The 22,253-nt window shown below is 38.5% G+C and overlaps 1 protein-coding gene across 1 annotated transcript in view; it reads left to right on the top strand.

The window, feature by feature from the left end:
* The window catches only part of Prp8 (pre-mRNA processing factor 8), a 39,825-nt gene that overhangs the window by 15,194 nt on the left and 2,378 nt on the right, over positions 1–22,253 (top strand). Inside the window, exons 12-34 of the mRNA XM_089636864.1 lie at positions 1,745–1,937; positions 3,387–3,574; positions 4,998–5,236; positions 5,640–5,786; positions 6,596–6,746; positions 8,111–8,318; positions 9,184–9,389; positions 10,206–10,396; positions 10,721–10,856; positions 11,009–11,178; positions 11,480–11,627; positions 11,868–11,996; positions 12,304–12,464; positions 12,547–12,738; positions 13,123–13,317; positions 14,396–14,567; positions 15,611–15,724; positions 15,818–15,991; positions 16,655–16,848; positions 17,124–17,339; positions 17,837–18,002; positions 18,248–18,451; positions 18,813–19,092. Coding sequence (XP_089492990.1) covers positions 1,745–1,937; positions 3,387–3,574; positions 4,998–5,236; positions 5,640–5,786; positions 6,596–6,746; positions 8,111–8,318; positions 9,184–9,389; positions 10,206–10,396; positions 10,721–10,856; positions 11,009–11,178; positions 11,480–11,627; positions 11,868–11,996; positions 12,304–12,464; positions 12,547–12,738; positions 13,123–13,317; positions 14,396–14,567; positions 15,611–15,724; positions 15,818–15,991; positions 16,655–16,848; positions 17,124–17,339; positions 17,837–18,002; positions 18,248–18,451; positions 18,813–19,092 — 4,174 coding nt within the window. The remainder of the gene's footprint in view (positions 1–1,744; positions 1,938–3,386; positions 3,575–4,997; positions 5,237–5,639; positions 5,787–6,595; positions 6,747–8,110; positions 8,319–9,183; positions 9,390–10,205; positions 10,397–10,720; positions 10,857–11,008; positions 11,179–11,479; positions 11,628–11,867; positions 11,997–12,303; positions 12,465–12,546; positions 12,739–13,122; positions 13,318–14,395; positions 14,568–15,610; positions 15,725–15,817; positions 15,992–16,654; positions 16,849–17,123; positions 17,340–17,836; positions 18,003–18,247; positions 18,452–18,812; positions 19,093–22,253) is intronic.

Here is a 22,253-nt window from a genome sequence, read left to right as displayed (position 1 = left end):
TGGCGTGTATCCCGACTACGCACCGGTGCCGAAGGGATCAATGACGCTAGTTCCTCAGAGCATCTTCCATTGTAATACCGATAGAACAAGGACAGCATACCTACCTGACGCCTGTGCTCTAAAGATTGCAGTCCGTTTGTTAAGATTGGGGAATCTATCAAACGGACCGCCCGTTTTTGCACAGAGTCGAGGGTTTTTTCAGGTATTTAGGGGCTCCGGGGTTGCCAAGATTGAGTTGTTTGGCGGTCTGTCCTCTGCCTACGCGTGCAGAAAAACCGCTTGATGGTTAGTTAGTCGAAAACTTAATTTAATTTGCACTCCAGCTTCGTTATATGAATCTTAATAATAATAATATTTGGATGATTTGTACAACGCTGTTTTTGTGCAAAATCACCTAAAGGGCGCCGTACAAATATATAATACATTTCGACAATTTTTTCAAATTTTTTTTTATAGTGAATACCTCACAAGAGTCCCAACTGCTCCCGTCTGGAGCCAGTGAGACTATGGCATCCCCAATTGGGGGATGTTGTGAGGCTGAAGGTAAGTGGGGAAGGGAAAGAGGAAGGTGGGGAAGTACCTGGCTATTCAGATCTAGTCACTAAACACGGCTAAAGCCATTTGGAGCAACGTTTCAATTCTGAATGGTGGTCTTACACCAGGGCGATACTGGTAGTATCTTCCACTCTGGAACGTGCCGCAAATATACTATATATTATTTTAATTAATTAATTGTGAAATAACACAAATTAATCAAATAAAATTTATTTGCGCACGCCGGGTTCGAACCCGCGACCTTCGGAATGGCAGTCCAATGCGTCACCACTGGACTATGCCGGCCGTCGTTGTGTTACAAATGTACATATGTTAAAATAAATATACCACCAATGTAAGCTAGCTTCTTCTTGTTTTGAGTTGGATGTCCATATGAGATAGATAGTTAAATTATAGTGGACCCAGGGGATATTTCACCATCCTCTTGATATTTTATCCATGGGATAACGTATATTAATAAATAAACAAATAAGTACTCACAACAGGTGGAAAACTCGGCTAACTTATCTGATATACAGCCACTATTCATAGGTTCGAGTATCATATCATATAGTAAACTTGGACTTTATAGATAAATAAATGGCACATTGAAAATATATGTTATCCTACGGATAAGCTATCAAGATGATGGTGAAATACCCCTCCAATGTAATAAACAGTAATCTTAACCTTCCACTTATCTTTTGAATGTTGTAATAAAAGGCCTCCATAGTCGAGGGATAAAGCTCTCGACTAGCGAGCCAAAAGTCGCGGGTTCAAATCCCGGCGTGAGTAAGTACATTTTATTTGATTAATTTGTATTATTTCACAATTTATTAATTTAAAATAATATATAGTATACTTGCCGCACATTCCAGAGTGGAAGATACTCTCAGTATTGCACTGGTGTAAAACTTCCGATTCCGAATTGAAACGTTGCTTGAAATGGCTTGGGCAGTGTTTAGTGACCAGATATGAATAGGCATGTAATCTCCCACCTTCCTCTTCCCCATCTCCTTCTCCTTCCCACAACCTTCAGCCTCACAACATAACCCAATGGGGATGCCATAGTCTCACGGTCGAGAGCAGTTAGGACTCTTGTGCGGTACTCATATAAAAAAAAACTGAGTAATTTATCTTTCTTGAAACTAAGCAATATCTGCCTGCAATGTAATCTTTCTAATACATGTTATTTGTTAATATTTTTTAGACTGGTATTGAATTCATGGACTTGTACTCTCATCTCGTCCCCGTTTACGATGTGGAACCTCTGGAGAAGATCACAGACGCATACTTAGATCAGTACCTGTGGTACGAAGCCGATAAGAGAAGACTCTTCCCTCCGTGGGTCAAGCCCGCTGACACTGAGCCTCCACCGTTATTGGTCTACAAGTGGTGCCAAGGTAAGGAACTTATATTTTTGAATATCCCTAGAATGTGATAGGCGAATGGCTTTAGGAATGTTCAGTACGTAGAGTTACTAGTTGGGAGCCACCTCTGGACTGGAGACACAAAATGCTTGATAAACCTACTTGAATATGTGCAAAGGAGGGCGGTCCGTCTGATAATCTATTGTTAACAAACCAATTGCCATCTCTAATGCACAGACGCAATGTGGGCATGCTGAGTCTGTTTTACAGGTATTTCAATGAAGCCAGCTCTAAGGACATGACAGCATTGATCCCGTGTGCTCTGGTGCATGTACGCGAAACTTGACAGATACACTGTTTCTTAAACTTGTTTTTGTGCATGTCGAGCTTACCGGCATCTGTTTTTCCTTCTTCATACAGGGTGTATCGGCACGTACCCGACAAACTTTAACCAGCTATTCCTTAGCATATTTGGAGTAAAAGATCTTATGTGCACTTTGCTGTCCGGTAACGTTTTTTTTTAATAAAAAATTTACTATTCATATTTTCACCACATGTCACCACTGTTTTACCCTTTGTCAAAGTTTGAAAACCCATCTGTCAAATATTTTATTTGAATTCCGTTGAATAATGCACGTGTGTACCTATATTGGCGCACTTTTACAATCACAACGAAATGGCACGGCACCATTCGTCTCATTTTTAAATATTATTATTTAGTGTGTGCGAAAGAGCGAAGACGCTTTTTGACATACTTGCTTTTAACAGCTGTTGAACACGAAATGCAATGCCAATGACAGTGATGTAGCGTGGAAATTTTAAATTTTTTTGTTTTTAATTGAAAAAAAAAATGCTACCGGACAGCAAAGTGCCCATAACATTTTTTTACTCCAAATGTGCTAAGGAATAGCTGGTTAAAGTTTGTTGGGTTAGTGCCGATACACCCAGTATAATCTGGGCCTCTTCAAGACCCGCATTAATAAATCCCTTCTTACTAGCCCAACCTTAATCTGCCTTACAACGCTGCTCAACCGGGTGGCGATGTAGTTCTCCTGGCTACACTATTAGGAGTGCTCAACATTCAGCTACTGAGTGCCAGTTTGATGTTTTTATTTTCGTGTGTCCTTTTCAAAGTTTCATGTTTTCATGGTGCAGGTAAGAATGGTGGTTGGTGCATAACAAATGTGTTTCTGGTGTGTGCGTTGTGGCAATGGAGATGTGTCTAATACTATCCCCTTGTTACAAACCTCACGCCAGCGGCTTGTTCAATCGTCGTGGCACTACTTTCACTCAACGCACTACGGTGTTTCACCAAAACAAAAGGTTTTCGTTATGTATAAAAAATAAGAAATCCAAGACAACAGGCAGGAAAAATGTAATCTGAAAAGAACCTTCTTTGGAAGGTTTACCATTGAAATAGACAATGTATTTTTTTATTTTACTATTATTATTTTTTTTAAATATATGTTACATATATTTCAGGTATCAACAACCTGCAAGACGTTTGGGAAGTGGGAGATGGAGAATGCAATGTCCTCCTGGAATCCCGCTTTGAGAAGTTATATGAAAAGATTGACTTGACACTGCTCAACAGATTGCTTCGGCTCATCGTGGACCACAACATTGCTGATTACATGACTGCCAAGAACAATGTTGTCATCAACTACAAGGTAAACATTAATGGTACCTTCTTCTCATTTCTCATAAAAAAAGCATCTAACACAGTGGCGATCAACATTTTTAACCGGAGGGCCAATTTATCCATTTTCAATGTGTTCGCAGGCCGCAGGAGGTAGGGTAAATACAGCTTGACACGGTTAACTTTGCAGTCAGTTGTGTGGTAAACCTATTTTAGATTTACTAATATGGTCTAAGGTCAAACCAATAAATGCTGTTGATTTTTATCGTTCTGAAAGTTGTACAAAATTTAGTCAAGAAAACTTTTGGTATTATGTAAAATGGAAATCTTTAAAATGCATTAAACATAGTTCTCAACAAAAAAAAGTGTTGTGCTGCAAAGGTGAAAAATTTTCTTCAATTACGAGACTATTTTTACTTACAATTACGAATATTTTTTATCGCAATCTTTTTAATATTTGTTTTAGCCAAGTCGGCCCACGTGTTGCTCATCACTAATCTAATAGGAAGAGGGGTTACAATGGGTCTCTCAATGGGTCTCTCAATGGGTCTCTCAATGGGTCTCTCAATGGGTCTCTCAATGGGTCTCTCAATGGGTCTCTCAATGGGTCTCTCAATGGGTCTCTCAATGGGTCTCTCAATGGGTCTCTCAATGGGTCTCTCAATGGGTCTCTCAATGGGTCTCTCAATGGGTCTCTCAATGGGTCTCTCAATGGGGTTCTCAATGTGACTCTCAATGGTTGGACAATATGTGCTTTCGCGAGTGCTGAAAAATAATGGTTCAACTAATCAAGCACTGTGCAAATGGCAGTGAATAATTACACTGATGAGATTATGAGATGTGATGCCACTCAGAGACTCAAGCTGTGGACCTATTGTGCTTTACCTTATTCTCTTTAATAAAGTTCACCGGGGTTGTCATTGGGTATCCAGCATTCCTAGTTCCACAAGTTGTCTTCTTAAGCCGTGCACTCATCTGCGAGATGTAACTGTAACCATTGCAGACACAATAACAAGGTTCTAGTTACTACATGCAACATATGCGACATCCACACCACTGTAACCATAAGGGTGAGCTGGCGTAGAGCGCCTATGATTTGCGGCAGAAACCGACAGCCATCGGCTCGCGAGTCACACTATGAGTTTTCGTAACTGTTACAGCTTGCAGATGAGTATCCTTCTTTCCATCATGGCACCATGTGTATTGGTCAGGCTCTTCCAACAACTGACAACTTGATGGTGATCCAAGCCAAGGAATTAACTGAGCCGAAAGCTTTAATTTATGTAAAATAATTTCCATTGAAACGATAGCCTGATACGCTCGTTGATTCAATGAAACAAGGTACTACTTCTTAGTTAAAAATTATTTTCTGTGCATTTGATGAAGAAATGCCTTCTATTTGAGTGATTGTTTCCTTTGAATAGCGTGTATAATATTAATATACCTTCTTCCAGGACATGAACCACACCAACAGCTATGGAATAATCCGCGGCCTGCAGTTTGCCTCCTTCATCGTGCAGTACTACGGCCTGGTGCTGGACCTGCTAGTATTGGGTCTGCAGAGGGCCAGCGAGATGGCCGGGCCCCCGCAGCTGCCCAACGACTTCCTCACCTTCCAGGATGCACCCACCGAGATTGCGCATCCCATCCGCCTCTACTGCAGATACGTCGACAGGATACACATCTACTTCAGGTAGACAAAAAACAACCCCCGTATGATCAAATCAACACAAAACTTGGAGATGAAACAATTATTATCTCTAGAAAGTCACTGAGACTGAAATCTACAATATAGATACATACTACTGTGGAGACAAATGTTAGTTGCATATGTGTTCTCGCCTGTGTCAGCCAAGCAGAAACTACTTCAACCTCTCCCGTCTCTGTAGGTAATGAAGGAATTTACAGGACCTACTGGTTTCTCCTGCAAGGCTATTCCAACAGCCGGATTCGAATCGAACTACAAAACATAACCTTGCCAGCTATTGTAGTATTTGTTTAATAAGCTTGCTGACTGAATATATTTGATTATAAGCATTCAACGTTTTGTTTATCGCTAACAGTATATTAATCACAGGCCATTTTTTTTTGTTCAGGTTCACAGCAGAGGAAGCACGAGACTTGATCCAGAGATACCTGACGGAGCACCCCGATCCCAACAACGAGAACATCGTGGGATACAACAACAAGAAGTGTTGGCCCCGAGATGCCCGCATGAGACTCATGAAGCACGATGTTAACCTGTAAGTTTGTTAAAAAAATACTGAATATCGACTTTCTTTTGCTTATAAGGCATGTATGTAATTTGTGGTTTGTTATGATGAATAGCGCAGGAGTCCTGAAACCAACAGATAGATGTGTGTTGGTGGGTGCCAGGGACCTCTGACTTGTCTCAGGGACACTTCACTGGATCCTTGGCAACCAGAGAAAATGCTTTCTGAACATTCTACCACTGAAACCAATTAGTCAAACTCATAAACCAGTTCGGGAGGCTGCCCCGGGAACTATTCATTGGATAACAAACACCTCTGCCGTATGTCACCCCAAGTGGTACTCTATGTTTGGTGACTTAGCAGGAGTGCCTGGGTTCATGGGGGGTGAGGGTTGTCTAGGTCTTGGTGGCAGATGCGTCTGCCCACCTACCGTATGGCGCGGTGGATTTGGAGAGACAGGTTGAGAGAGATCTTTTTACCTCTCCAACAGGACTCTCACCCATCGCCTTGCACTGCAGTGGGAGGGATGAATTCAAACGTTCGTAACTCCCAGACACACTGACCACCAGATTCCTACCCACCCCTCATATCTTTTTCGTTCCCAGATCATCCTCTCCATCTTCTCCTTCCTTTCCTTAAAAAAACACAGCATCTCCAAAGATGACATAGGCCCTGAGGGAAATTATTTTCCTCAGGGTCTCCTGTGTGGAACCAATGTAATTTCTTTTTGCTGTTTTTTATCAATTAGATTTCTCCTTGCTTTTTAACTTGGACTAAATTCCTCAATTTTGTTTGGTATTGGTAACGCTCTAAAATGAATTTATTTCTTTGTTTGTTAGTGGGAGAGCAGTGTTTTGGGATATCAAGAACAGATTGCCCCGCTCGACCACCACGGTCCAGTGGGAGGGGAGCTTTGTGTCAGTCTACTCAAAGGACAACCCCAATCTTCTCTTCAACATGGGAGGATTCGAATGCAGAATATTGCCCAAGGTTAAATTAATTTATTTTGACACTTAACCACTCAGAACATTAGAACGTCAAAAGACGTAAATATGATAATAGCGGTCGAGACATTAGAACGTCTTTTCACGTAAACGTGCGAGATTTTACAAAAATCGATTTATTTCCATCACTAGTATACGGATTGCCATGATTTAAAAAACAGAGTATCGATAATGAATAACGCTACGCGTCTGTATTCAAGAATATCTATGGAACGTAGAGGTGCATTATCTAAGCCGATTGGATCTGTCATCTTGTTCGTTCATAATTTATTGCGTTTCTAAATAATTTATTAAAAATATTTTAGTTTGGACGGTTAATATTTTGAGGTGACTAATAGTTTTTAATTATATTTCTTCAATATATAAAGTGTTATTTCTTTATGATACTCAGAAAAAAATACATTTTTCACGGCTTTGAAATAATGGTCAGCGATTTTTACATATTTTTGACGTTTTCATAAAATGTATATTTAGAAACGCAAATATTTACGTATAACAACACAATACGATAGTGGATTTCATAATCTTTCCAAAACATTTTTTAGAATGAGGCTACGTTTCCCAAAACGTGAGTTATGAAGCTTTTAGCAAAACTCGTAAATAACACAAAAATTTTCACGTTTTGACAGTTCTCAAAGGAACACACAGTAAATAAAAGTCTTTGTCTGAGAGGTTAACATTTTAACATAACCCGATCAATTAAAGTTTCCAGCCTTTTTATAAAATGTATCAATTTGTTGTGATTTATTTTTGGGGTATTATATCATGTTGTGTAACGCTGTCTGAAACGTTGGCTAAAGTAGGAGGAAGCCAACCTGGCATAATACCCCAAAAATACTTTTCGCCGTGAAAATCTCATATCATATCAATGTATCAATTTCTTTAAATTTATAATATAATTTGTTTTTACTGTTTCCACTACAAACGATCATTTAAAGTAGCTAGCTTATGCCGTTTAAAGAGACATTCTATAAGATAATTTCCATAATTTTATAGAACTAATTGTTAACGTATCGAAAATTCCCCCACTAACTAGGTATAAGATATTTATATGAATCCACAAATTCAAACTCTTATGCATTGTGCTACTCTGCAGTACCTACTAACTTTTACTCAAAAACAAAGACCCTATTGTAAGACTGGTTAACACAGTCAAGTCTATTTTTAATAGAGGGCAGACTGCGATATCCTGTATTTCTATTGCAGGGAGTAAGACGTACATTTTGTCCAATTTGTCCTGTCTAAAGTGTTTTTAATTGTATTTTTGATCTATTTCTTTCTACGATTCCATCTATTTCTTAGGATTACACCAATCATCTTTCAACATTGGATTAAATTTTTGTATTTTAGTGCCGAACAAGTCACGAAGAGTTCACCCACCGAGACGGAGTATGGAATCTGCAGAACGAAGTGACGAAGGAGCGCACAGCCCAGTGTTTCCTCCGAGTGGATGATGAATCCTTGAATCGTTTCCACAACAGAGTTCGGCAAATCCTGATGGCTTCCGGCTCCACCACCTTCACCAAGATTGTCAACAAGTGGAATACGGCTCTCATTGGTAATTATGCTGTTAAAGACATACGTACATATTTATTTATTCTCTTTTGCTATGAGAACAACTTCTGGACACAAGAAAACACTATATGTCTTATTCACAATAGATAATACGGAGGGATAAGAACAGGTTAGTAGAAAACGTTACTCATAATTGTGCGCATGTGTACTGCATATTATACTGGCCGTAAGACTGCAGTTAAACCGCCTGACCCCCAGGATTAGGGACGTGTTAAGATGGAGATCGCGGACTTTGTTAACGATCTGGTTGATTTGACAAATATCAATCAGTCGCGGAATGAAAATGTAAAAAGCAGTAATACCCATTTGCAGCACTATCACAGGAATATTTTAACCCTTGAGACGTTGTTGATTTGCACGGATCGAACCTTCTACAAGCTTCCATTTTTTCAAAGACAATAACAAGCACTATTTCGTTCTCTTTCTAACATAAAAGAAATAATTAAATTTTAGATGAGAGGAAGAGAGATATATGCATTTTAATAATGTGCGGTCGTTCTGGGACAAATATGGTCTTAGGAGAGTATAATGCGCGCACGGCATTTGGGACTGTTTGGGTCTTAGAAGGTCCCAAGGGTTAAATCGAAATATCGATTTACCAAAGCAAATACGGAACGCATAATCAAATTTGCCAAATTTCGAAGCAAATCACAATGACATCGCAAATGTCATCTGAAGAAATGTGAAGTTAGCAACTAAACATGAAATGTGAGAAATGACCGTGTTTTTGAGTATTGGAACAAAGCGGTGCCAAAAAAAGAATGAATTGAATTAAGCATGTAAGCTCCAAATCCCTCTTCAAAATTTAAACTAATTTCCTGATGTTTTTATTTTATTTTTCCTCTTAGGTCTAATGACTTACTTCCGAGAGGCAGTGGTCAACACCCAAGAGCTGTTGGACCTGCTGGTGAAGTGTGAGAACAAGATCCAGACAAGAATCAAGATTGGCCTCAATTCTAAGATGCCCTCGCGTTTCCCCCCCGTAGTGTTCTACACACCCAAGGAGCTGGGCGGGCTGGGCATGTTGTCCATGGGGCACGTGCTAATTCCCCAGGTACAGAACACTGATATTCTTCTACCTCCATCGTACTTAAATGGCTTTAGCTATGTTTTGTAACTGTATATAAATATAATTTTGTTCCCTTTCTGCATTTCCTATCTCATTTCCTTGTGCCAAAATTTTTCAAAATTTCCATTTCAGTTATAAATGGATTTCCGTAATAAATGGCTATACTGCCATCATAAAATCTCTAACATTCGTATTTACATATCTCCCTTTCAAACCATCTTTGAACGCTTACTACTGGGCCTTAAAAGGAGTTCATTGAACATTTTGAAGCCTTTATAATAAATATTGTTTTGTGTTGCCGATAAATTTGTCTTAGGAAGCCTAAAATCTTTGCAGCTTCTTGTAGGATAGCCATGGACTGTACTATTAAATTAAATTAACACTTTTTTAACATATAATCTGGTAACATTTAATTTTTTTACTTGTATATAAATACTAGGGTATTATAGACCAAACGTTGCCACACACTTAGAATATTAAGTTGGTGTTGCATTGTTTTTATCCTAGTATATCTGCTAAAACTTATGTATATTTAACCTCCTCCATAAATGCTTTCCACTTGATCCTGTCCCTTTCGCCTCCAGTTCTCAAGTCTTCTTATCCTACTCCAATTCTCTTTCATGCAGTCGATTTATAGTGTCCTTTCATCTGACATTACCTTCAGAATCTTACGCTGGTCTCATGCCTAGTTAGATTTTCAAGTTAATTTTAATTCTTTTCCATTTTCTAGCGTAAGTATTTTGCATTCAAAGACGTCTGTGTTTCTGCACCATGGCAAATGATAACATTTTTTGTTTCTAGTCTGATCTCCGATGGTCCAAACAAACTGATGTGGGCATCACCCACTTCCGTTCCGGAATGTCTCACGACGAAGACCAGCTGATCCCCAATCTGTACCGCTACGTGCAGCCCTGGGAGTCAGAGTTCATCGACTCCCAAAGGGTGTGGGCCGAATACGCCCTCAAGAGGCAGGAAGCTAATGCTCAGAACAGGTGACTCTACTTTACTTTTGAAATCCTGGGGCATATGTCTTTATCTTTTTAAACATGATTGTGTAACAAGGTTCTCACATATAGGAACTGTTAAATATGCAGTTAAAGTCATAGTAATACCATTGTTCAGTTATTGATTTTGTGATAGTTCGAACTACAAGACATAGATGGCTCGAATCTGAAAGACTTATCCGACAGATGTCGGTAATATATACGTTTGCCTCTTCAGGTTAGGTTAGGACGTTGGCCTCCAGTCTGTCCAGTTTTAGACTAAATAAAGAAATGGGACCATTAACATATTGTTATTTTTCTATCTTCTTCCAGGCGTTTGACCCTAGAGGATTTGGAGGACTCATGGGATAGAGGTATTCCCAGGATCAACACACTCTTCCAAAAGGACAGACACACCCTGGCCTACGACAAGGGGTGGAGAATCAGAACTGAGTTCAAACAATACCAGGTAAGGCACAGATTTTATAATAATGTTTAATATCTTTATAGTATATGTATCCACTTAAAGCATCTTCTCACTGAACCCAAGTAATTTTGGTTTATTTAAAATATTGAATACAGTGTGTGTTGTTTTTGTTATTAGTGTGTTTGCTTTCCCAGGTGTTGAAGCAGAATCCATTCTGGTGGACCCACCAGCGTCACGACGGAAAGCTGTGGAACCTCAACAACTACAGAACTGACATGATCCAGGCCTTGGGAGGAGTGGAGGGTATCCTTGAACACACCTTGTTCAAGGGAACCTACTTCCCCACCTGGGAGGGTCTTTTCTGGTAATAATTCATTCAGTTGCCCTCAATATGCTTATTCTTTCACAAGTATCTCGCACCGAGAATGTAATGACTAATGATGAACAGCGCAGGAGTCCAGAAACTAACAGATGTGTGTGTTAGTGGGTGCCAGGGACCTCTGTCTTGTCTCAGGGACATTTCAGTGGATCCTTGGCAACCAGAGAAACTGCTTTCAGAACATACACTCTTTGATACATAACCTTAAAAATAATTATATTACAGTGTATTTGACTGCTATGTTCTGAAAAAAATTGTTTTTAATGTATATCTTTTTATTTTCCAGGGAGAAGGCATCAGGTTTTGAAGAGTCCATGAAGTACAAAAAGCTGACAAACGCCCAGAGATCTGGTTTGAACCAGATCCCCAACAGAAGATTCACCCTCTGGTGGTCTCCCACTATCAACAGGGCCAACGTCTACGTTGGTTTCCAGGTAAAGCCACCATCTTACACTGTTCCATGTTCTAATGCTACGTATACGAACGCAAGCCGAACTGCAAAGCTTAACCTCAACTTATGTGAAAGGAACAGAGCAACCGCAAATGGCACGAAACGCAGCTTGTAGTTGCTTTGTTTCTTTCCCGTAATTCGTGGCTAGGCTCGAGTCTCTGTACCATAATGTAGCAATGTTCTGAATTCAATCATTTGACTAATTTAATGTTAATCTTTCCAGGTACAACTAGATCTGACGGGAATTTTCATGCATGGCAAAATTCCTACATTGAAGATTTCCCTCATCCAGATCTTCAGGGCCCATTTGTGGCAAAAGGTCCACGAGTCTATTGTTATGGATCTTTGTCAGGTAAAAATAATGTTTTTATTATTAGTCAATTTCGTATATCTGGTGTAAGTGTCCTAAACGAAAAAACAATAAATTGAACAGGAGAGCACCTAAAAGTGTGACTAGAAAAAATACTGTACCAAACACTTGCACTAAAAACATAGAAATATAATTTTCCACGTACAATATTATTCAGTTTGTTGTTTAGGACTAATTTGCATTGTGAATTTAAGCTGAAAATATATTTTTTATATATATCTAGGTTAGACGATTTGTATAATTTCAGTATTTCTTCATTGCTATAAAATCATATTGTTCTTTGTTGTAGGTGTTTGATCAAGAGCTGGACGCATTAGAAATTGAGACAGTGCAGAAAGAAACCATCCATCCCAGGAAGTCTTATAAGATGAACTCATCTTGCGCCGATATCCTTCTCTTCTCTGCCTACAAATGGAACGTTTCCCGTCCATCCCTCTTAGCCGACACCAAGTGAGCGCAGAACCATACAATACAGTAATAAGATACAGAACTGACGGACGGGTGTTTCATTACTTTGGTATTTGCTTTACAGGGATACTATGGACAACACAACTACACAGAAATACTGGATGGATATTCAGCTGCGTTGGGGAGATTACGATTCTCACGACGTGGAGCGATACGCAAGGGCAAAGTTCTTGGATTACACCACTGATAACATGTCAATATATCCATCACCCACTGGTCTCCTTATTGCCATCGACTTGGCATACAATTTACACAGGTAAAGAATAAAAAAAAATTTGCAGTTTTTTTGTCTCAGTTTCATATTTTCAGATTCGATAACTTTGATCGGAGAGTATTATTGTTTGTCAAAAATGCTACCTTCCAAATAATATTTTTATCACGTGAATCAAGTAAATAATTTTGAATGGCGATAATTTTTGAGGAATTTAATGATGAACTGCGCAGGAGTCCTGAAACCAACAGATACATGTGTGTTGGTGGGGGTCAGGGACCTCTGTCTTGTCTCAGGGACATTTCACTGGATCCTTGGCAACCAGAGAAACTGCTTTCTGAACATTCCACACCAAATACATTAACTATTTCTACTCTGTAGACTTTACTTTAGAGGACATTTTTGAAGAATGGTATTCTTGTATTCCAGCGCCTATGGAAACTGGTTCCCCGGCTGCAAGCCTCTGATCCAGCAGGCCATGGCCAAGATCCTGAAGGCCAACCCCGCGCTGTACGTGCTGCGTGAGAGAATCCGCAAGGCCCTTCAGCTCTACAGCAGTGAACCCACGGAGCCCTACCTCTCCAGTCAGAACTACGGGGAGCTGTTCTCCAACCAGATCATCTGGTAAATATACTACCAATATCATGCAAATTCAATTATACTGATAATCCAGGAGGAGATTGATGGAAGATGCCGCACTTCATGGCTTTGAAACCCGTGCGACTAGTGGAGTTTAGCGAAATTTAGTTTTTATCTCGACCGTTTTTCATTTTGTCTATCTGTAAATTTGTTTTTGTATTCCGTTTTCGAAAATTTTCTGCATTCACTTTATTATTCAAGCCAGCCTTATTTTGGCTAGATGGCTTACTTTGACTATAGTTCAGTAAAGATTCTTTTTTCAAAAGTGAAATCGTTGTTTATTTTGGACTTTCTCTTTGCTTTTTTCAATGTTATGGAACCTACCCGAAGAATGTTTGAAAAAATAATTGATTGAGATGGTGAAGTTTATTTGTACAAATTGTATAATTCCTTATTTGAAATAAAAAAATGTTACATAAAATAATATATTATGGTTTATAATAAATTAGTAGGTAGGTATTTAAGTACTACCAAATCTTATGATTCAGGAAATTTTCGTTTTGATTTAATAAATAAAATAATTTTTTTATTTTTTTTATTTTATTTATTTTTTATTTTATTTATTTTTTTTTTTTTTTAAAGTCGGAGCCGGTTTACTTACGTTCCCCGCGAGCACTTAGGCCATAGGCCCATTGTACTATCTCCCATTTTACCTCATTCCCTTGCCAGTAACCCGGTCCCTTTTATGAAGTTCACCAGGGCTGTCATTGGATATGTGGCGATGTCTTCTGGTTCCACACTGTGTCTCCCCAGGTATCTGAGCCTTATTCCCAGCAGAGCGGGACATTGGCACCATAGGTGAATTGGAGTCTCTTCCTCCTCTTCACATTTCCTACAGATGTTGGTGTTTTCCACTCCCAACAGTAAAATAAAATTAGAAACATGCTTATTTGGACACAAGGATTATTATTCACAGAACTACTAGTAGTGTTGTTCCAGTAGCTGAGATGTTGGCTGATTCTACATAAAGTAACAATGCATATAATAAAATGTATATAATGCAACCCAACTGAGTATAATCTACAAAATGTGTACATTTTAATGATGTCATCTTTGTTTTCAGGTTCGTGGATGACACTAACGTCTACCGAGTGACCATCCACAAGACCTTTGAGGGCAACTTGACCACCAAACCAATCAACGGAGCCATCTTCATCTTCAACCCCAGAACTGGTCAGCTCTTTTTGAAGATCATTCACACGTCCGTGTGGGCGGGACAGAAACGTCTTGGACAGGTAAAATAATGTCTTCCTGACAAACGTATTCTACCTTTTTGATGAATCCAAATAAATTACTTATTGAAAGTTATTTGCTACACAAGTAATATGTATGTATATTTGATAGCTCAAAATAATGCCAAGTACAAAAGGAAGCATTTTGTTGAAAGTTCTGTTACATTGTTTCTGTTAGGACGGGTTGTTTTGGAGAATTTGAACAATTCATCAAATTTCAACGTTAATTTGCGAGTTCTGTGAAAGTCCTATTAAAGTTCTGATATTATATCATTATAGGCTAGTTGCTTGACAAAACTGAAATAATAACAGAACTAGAAAATATCTTTCACAGAACTCGCAAATTAACGTTGAAATTTGATGAATTGTTCAGATTCTCCGAAACAACCCGTCCTTAGTATGTTATTTTGTTATTAACTCCTGAAGCCTCGGACATTTTTCCATGTAACTGTCGGAATAATTACGTAAATTTTTGAATGCTACTGAAAGGGCGGTATTCTCTCTTTCTAACACTGTTTAAATCATATTTCTCACCGTAACACAAAATGAGATAGATAACTTTTATGAGACCGTGTCTGGCTGGGAGATATACAGGGTGTCCGGGGGTAAAGTGCACTAAATTCGGGGGTGATTCTACATGATTTTAGAAGTGGAAAAGATGAACTTTTTTAGAAATTCCAACGTTTTAAGCTACTTTTTAGGTAAAATAAGTTGAATTGTTTATATGGGAAAATAAATATTCTTCTAAGAATACAACTTTTAAGTGGTTTAAAACAAAAAACTTTTTCATTTTGTATAATGTCAAGCCACAAAGTGTTTGCTTTCTTCGATAATGAAAAATATTTTAGTGTGGGAAAAAAAAAAGTCGGAATTTCGAAAAAAGTTAATCTTTTTACTTCTACCATCATGTAGAATCACCTCCCGAAGTTAGTGCACTTTACGCCCGGACACCCTGTATGTATCTCCCAAAAAGATTACGGTTGTATGTTGCTTGTGAATATCTCCCAAAGTTGCCCAAGGGGTTAATTCATTGTTTGTATTTATAGTTGGCGAAGTGGAAAACTGCAGAAGAAGTGGCCGCCCTGATTAGGTCACTCCCGGTGGAAGAACAACCGAAGCAGATCATTGTCACAAGGAAGGGCATGTTGGACCCTCTCGAGGTAATTCATTATATTATGTTTTGTCTGATATTTCAATATGTACTTCATGTCAACTATGTACAACTAATAAATGATTTGTCGTTTCTTCCCTAGGTGCATCTCCTCGACTTCCCGAATATTGTGATCAAGGGATCAGAGCTGCAACTTCCCTTCCAGGCGTGCCTGAAGGTTGAGAAGTTTGGTGATCTGATCCTCAAGGCCACGGAGCCGCAGATGGTGCTCTTCAATCTCTATGATGACTGGTTGAAGACTATCTCTTCCTATACCGTGAGTTTACGGCTTATTACATTTTTTCGATTAATGGCTATTTAAATACAAAGTAAATGTAGTTTCATCTCAGTCCTCCTCACTAGAGATTCCTGTTCCGAGGAGGACTGTAGGTAGTTGTGTTGGTGTTACATCATGATTTCCTCATCTTCATGTTTGTTGATTTCCACATCTTCATGTTTGTTGACTGTAGGTTGTGTTGGTGTTACATCATGATTTCCTCATCTTCATGTTTGTTGATTTCCACTTCTTTATATTTGTTGATGGTAGTGTTGGTGTTACTTCATAATTATTATGATTTTCTCATCTAATGCTTATTTAGCCACATTTTGAGGTTGTTTTTAAACTTGTTTTTCTCCATGGTATTTCATTTGGAAGGGCGTTGTATAATTTTCTGGCATGAAATTTATGGTTTTTCTGGTCAAAACATGTATTTCATTTTGGGATGCTTTATAGATTTGAAGTTTTCATCCTTGATGTGTTGGTCAATAAGGTATTCATTTTTTTCTTTAAAAATTTATAATACTCAAATGAGTAGGGCATTTTTGAAAGTGAGTTTTATAATAGTGAAAACATTATTACTGCCGCACAACATTGCATTTTTACACATGCCCAAGTTATGAAGTAAAAGAGTACTAATTTGTTATTTTTTGTCTTCACCAGGCCTTCTCCCGTCTTATTCTCATCCTCCGCGCCCTGCACGTCAACACGGAGCGTACCAAGGTCCTGTTGAAGCCTGACAAGACCACCATCACGGAACCGCATCACATCTGGCCATCGCTCACAGACGAGGAGTGGATCAAGGTGGAAGTCCAGCTCAAGGATCTTATCTTAGCTGACTACGGAAAGAAGAACAAGTAAGTTCATGGCGATATTGCTTTTCTTATTCTGATGGATTTATATAACTGGTGGTGGATGCTAGCTCAAAATAGATCACTTTTGAAAATCATCACATGTGACTAGGAATAAAAAGATGATCGACAGCCCGCTGTGTAGAACGTCCGGCTAGAAGTCGATATTGAACAATGGAGTGCTTTCAGGATCAATGCAGCCCGTCCTTTTATCAATATTATATCCTATAATTACTTAAATATGCCACTATCTCACTCTAATAGTTTTGTTTCCTTTCTAGCGTCAACGTGGCTTCCCTGACCCAGTCGGAGATCCGAGACATCATCCTGGGCATGGAAATATCAGCCCCGTCTGCGCAGCGCCAACAGATTGCCGAGATTGAGAAGCAGAGCAAGGAGCAGAGCCAGCTCACCGCCACCACCACGAGGACTGTGAACAAGCACGGAGACGAGATCATCACCAGCACCACCAGTAACTATGAGAGTCAGACTTTCAGGTAAGATTATGAAACATTCAAATAATGTGCACTGGCTATTCCCTAATTCGGAGACTGGCGTTGCCGATTGCAACGTCTGCCTCTGTACGAACCTCCATGAAGAAGTGTTGTTTCATAGTGCATTCACACAAACCGAGTATTGAATTCCGTAAGTCTAAACCTAAACTTGATAGTGCACAGTTTACAACCGCGCTGTGCATCGGATTCCATGTAGAGCATCGGACCATTCCATGGCATGTCACCAAGATACTTGAATTGTCAAGTATTGAATCCTTGCATCTTCCTGTGGACGAAGGGCCTCATTTGTAGAATGCTTTATATCGTCTAGTTTTTGTAAACCAATTAATAACTAATAAATCCTTCTGCTGCCCTCTCCTTTCAGGGGTCAGCTGCCATCAGGGGACTCTTAGATCTAAATCTTTTAATAAATTTAATTGTTTGTTGGTTTTTTCTATTTTTATTCTGTGTTCTTATCATATTTATTTTCCTGTTTCCAGTTCCAAGACAGAATGGCGTGTACGAGCCATTTCCGCAACCAACCTCCACCTGCGTACCAACCACATATACGTCAGCTCTGACGACATCAAGGAGACGGGCTACACGTACATTCTGCCCAAAAACTTGCTCAAGAAGTTTGTCACCATCTCTGACTTGAGGGCTCAGGTAACATATCATCAATAATATCTAATCTGCAAATGCATATTATATTTTAGTGTATGAAAACACATTTACAGATACTAAAATATATAGCATGGTTGTGTAATTCTCTATTCAAGCTTTCAATAAAATACAATCACGACAAAACTCTAGTCCAGATAGAAAGAGAATTAATTATGCCTTGAATATCTGACACTGGTTATCCGCTCATACCATCACAGAAATTTTTTTACCAATTATTCTCTTTATAGATTGCCTGCTATCTCTACGGCCGCAGCCCCGCTGACAACCCGCAAGTGTGGGAAGTGCGCGCCGCCGTGATTGCCCCGCAGTGGGGCACCCACCAGGCGGTGCACTTACCACGCACGGTGCCCCAGCACCCCCACCTCGCAGACCTGGAGCCCCTGGGCTGGATGCACACGCAGCCCAATGAGCTGCCACAACTTACCCCACAGGTAATTCCATCTTGTTGGTTGATTCAGTTAGACGGAGAAGTTTCAGTTCAGCCCCGGACAGAATTCATTGGATAATCAACACCTCTGTCATAAATCACCCCAAGTGGTTAGCTACGTTTGGTGACTTAGCAGGGGTGTTCAGGATTATGGGTGAGGTTTGTCTAAGTCTTGAAAAAAAAAAGTGTGGACGACAGTAATTGCCACATTGAAAGGCAAAAAAGCTTTTCTTTTGCGACCGGTACACTACTTGGTCAAATTTAACTACTTACATGTTTTGGTTTGAAATTAACAAGATTTAGAAAGATTTCCTAAAAGTATGCTTGTCATATCTGCCTTGACTAATATATTTTATGTTTTGAAGGACATCACAACCCACGCCAAGATCATGTCCGACAATCCATCGTGGGACGGCGAGAAGACTATCATCATCACATGCTCCTTCACGCCGGGCTCATGCTCCCTGACGGCCTACAAGCTGACGCCCTCGGGCTTCGAATGGGGCTCGCGCAACACGGACAAAGGCAACAACCCCAAGGGCTACCTGCCCAGTCACTATGAGAAGGTACAGATGCTGCTGTCCGACAGGTTCCTGGGCTACTTCATGGTGCCTTCGCAGGGCAGCTGGAATTATAACTTCATGGGTGAGTGTCTTGTTATCAGAAGCTCACAAGCTTTCCGCGCCCTATTCTAAGAGTATTAATTACCTATCTGTAATCATATTACCATCAATATTATCATAATCTTAGAGTGTCCTAGTCAACTCTAGGAAACACCTCCACTCCCACCTACCTGCAATAGTGTAATATTTGACTGATTTGTATAGCACCGTTTTTGTTGAAAATCACCTCAAGGGCAAATCAGCACTTTTATGCCTTGTAAAAGACCCTTTTTCTGATGGTATATGTAAATATCCAATACTCAACAACTTAAATATCTTAGTGATTACCGCCATACATCTGCCTGGAGGTGTAGATTAGGCAAACGTTGCCGTTTTGTGAACTCGTCAGTGATGCCAGTCTCCTGCGACTAGACTGTCAAAATCGTTAGCAATCACGTTGTCTAAACTTTAAACTTGGCAGACCAGTTAATAGATATGTTAGTCTTTTCGATTCTCTTTTAAAATAACAGAGGGCACCACTTCTGTTTACAACAATCCTGAACTGTACATTAGTTAACACCTCGACTCCGGTGATGGGTCTGATTTGACCCAGTGTTTTTTAACCTGTTGTATGCTCGGAAATTCCAAGCTTTTTTGAAAAAAACCGCGCGCAAATTACTCTCCTGCCTTTTGGTCAAACATCCGTTTAAAAACAAAGAAATTGTTTATTTTGCGATTGTTTTCTGTTTATCAGATAATGTATCTTATTATTCATATATATTACATGATAATATTGTTACAAGTTTTCCCAGAATAGCTAACTTTAACAAAAAAAATGTGTAAAAATTTTCCCATTCGGCAAACAAATGTAAAAAAAATATATTCATAAGAAAATTAACTGATTTTTTTATTTCTACACAAACCTGAATAGACACCCCTCGTGAAAAAAAATAATCCAAAGGTTTTTTCGAAGAAGTAATGCCATTGACACTTCTTTGAAAATGTAAAATATTTTCATTTATTCAAAAAAAAAATCAAACGTCAAGTGTCCACTTAAAATTTTTTTGTGTCGATTTTATAAGTATATGATAACAATTCTTCCAGATTTCGGTAGTTTATACAACTGTTGTTACTAATAATATTATTTTGTACAAGAAACCTGTAAATAAATAATGCTAATAATAAAACTATTCATTAGGACGTAAAAATTTTGACATTTCTTACGAAGTAAATTTTCATCACTTTTCTTGGGTGAAATATTATAAAAATTACATCAAAATAATGTAGATAAAACTATCTTTCTGATGATACCTCAAATCTATTATGTCCACAATCAATTTATATCAAAAATAATGAAAGAAGTAAGAGTTTACCTTAGAAGAATTCGCGATCTTTTTGCATTGCTCTGAATTCAATGGCGGCCAGCCCATGTATACAGATGTGTTTGAAAGAACAGGGTGACAAAAAAATTATGACTCGGGGAATAAAAATAAAATTTTCTAATATTTTTTTTATTAATATTTATTTATTTATTTAAATGCGTTTTTTAAATTCAGATACTGTGTGGTTCAAAAATAAATAAGAAAAAAATTTCATCATATTTATTTCAGTTTTAGAACAGGTACATGAAACACGTTTTTTTAATCTTTGGTCGAGAGACTGCGAAAAAAATCATTTTTCACATACATAAATTTATTATTATAATATTCAAATTTTTAGACACTGTTTCTGTCCTCCTCAAAAGTGGAAGATACAATGAATGGAAACGAAAATTCAAACAATGCAAAGATGCACAATGCACTTGTTTCAGTAAACATTTTTATTCAAATAATGCACAAATACACCCATTCAATAAATAATTAAAACCATAAATAACAACAACCAGTACCAAATTACAATCACAGATAACAAAATCCAAGTAACAAATGATAACACACATTCAACAAATAACCAAAACCATAAACAACAACACATAAGAAGACGTCATATGGAGATGTAGCGACTGTCGGAGGGAACACGTCGGGTGATGGGCCAGGCTGTAGGACGGCATAATGCTCACGCTGACCCGTGAAGGTGGAGAAATCCTCGGACCAGGTGAAGGTCTGCTCCTCTGGATTCTCCTCCTCCCCCTCCTCCAAAGGCTCCAACTCATCCTCCATCCATAACATCCATTTCCACCATTGACGGAAGTTCTACATCACCGGCGAGGGATTCATCCTCGCTATCAGTGAATCCGTAGAACTCCGCAACGACGTGGTCGGTTTCCTATAGACAGAAAGAAAAGAAAAAAAATCAATACGCGAATAAATATTTTATACCTAAACAAAAAAAAAGTTTGTTAGTACTTTTTTGCACACCCTATATAACTGATCTAATTTTGTGATATTTATTACCATTTTTATAAATAAAAAATAATATTTCTAATAAATATTATTAGAAATAAATATTTCTAATAAATCATGTATTTTGTAAGAACCCTGTAGCTCCCATACAAAATTTGAATTTGTAAAAATCGTTCATATTTGCGCGCGCAGATCGAAGTGCGTTTTACGCAGGCGCGGATATGATTTCAAGATGGCCTCTCACACATACATATAAACAGTTCACGTGTATTTGTGCAGGTTTCCGATGTCTCGTATTTATTTAATTAAAAAATATTAACTAAATATTGACGAAACTAGGGCTTTTATACACAATCTCAGTAGTTTTCTTTACATAATAATGTACAATCCTTATAAGATTAGGCAATATTTACGTGAATATTGATGGAGAAACGTCAAAAAATTTCTCGGACACTTTTTTAGCGCGGAGGACATTAGAATATTATTTTTTGTAAAATATTAACTAAATATGGACAAATCAAAGGCTGTGATATATGTTCTCAATTGATTTATCTGCAAAATGAGATACGAAACAAAGCAAATCACACAATATATGATGGAACATAGCTAGAAATAAAACGAACATTTTTATCACGAAGACATGGCGTATACTTTGACGTAATATTTTGTCGGTTATTTTGAGTTTTCGTATTTTAAATTTACCGAAACACATGCCGTGAACAATAAACTATGTATAAAAAAAACATTACTTACGTTTTATTGATAAATTACTTCGTTTTGGCACTTTAAAATAGAACCGCGATGTTTCACTTTGACCTGCTTTGACCGTTATTTTTGGTTGAGTTGGCATCCCACAGAAAAA

This window comes from Hesperophylax consimilis, chromosome 10, assembly GCF_061612785.1.
Source record: "Hesperophylax consimilis isolate HC1 chromosome 10, BYU_Hcon_1.0, whole genome shotgun sequence".
In the NCBI taxonomy this organism is placed as follows: domain Eukaryota; kingdom Metazoa; phylum Arthropoda; class Insecta; order Trichoptera; family Limnephilidae; genus Hesperophylax; species Hesperophylax consimilis.
This window is presented reverse-complemented; position numbering and strand designations above follow the sequence as displayed.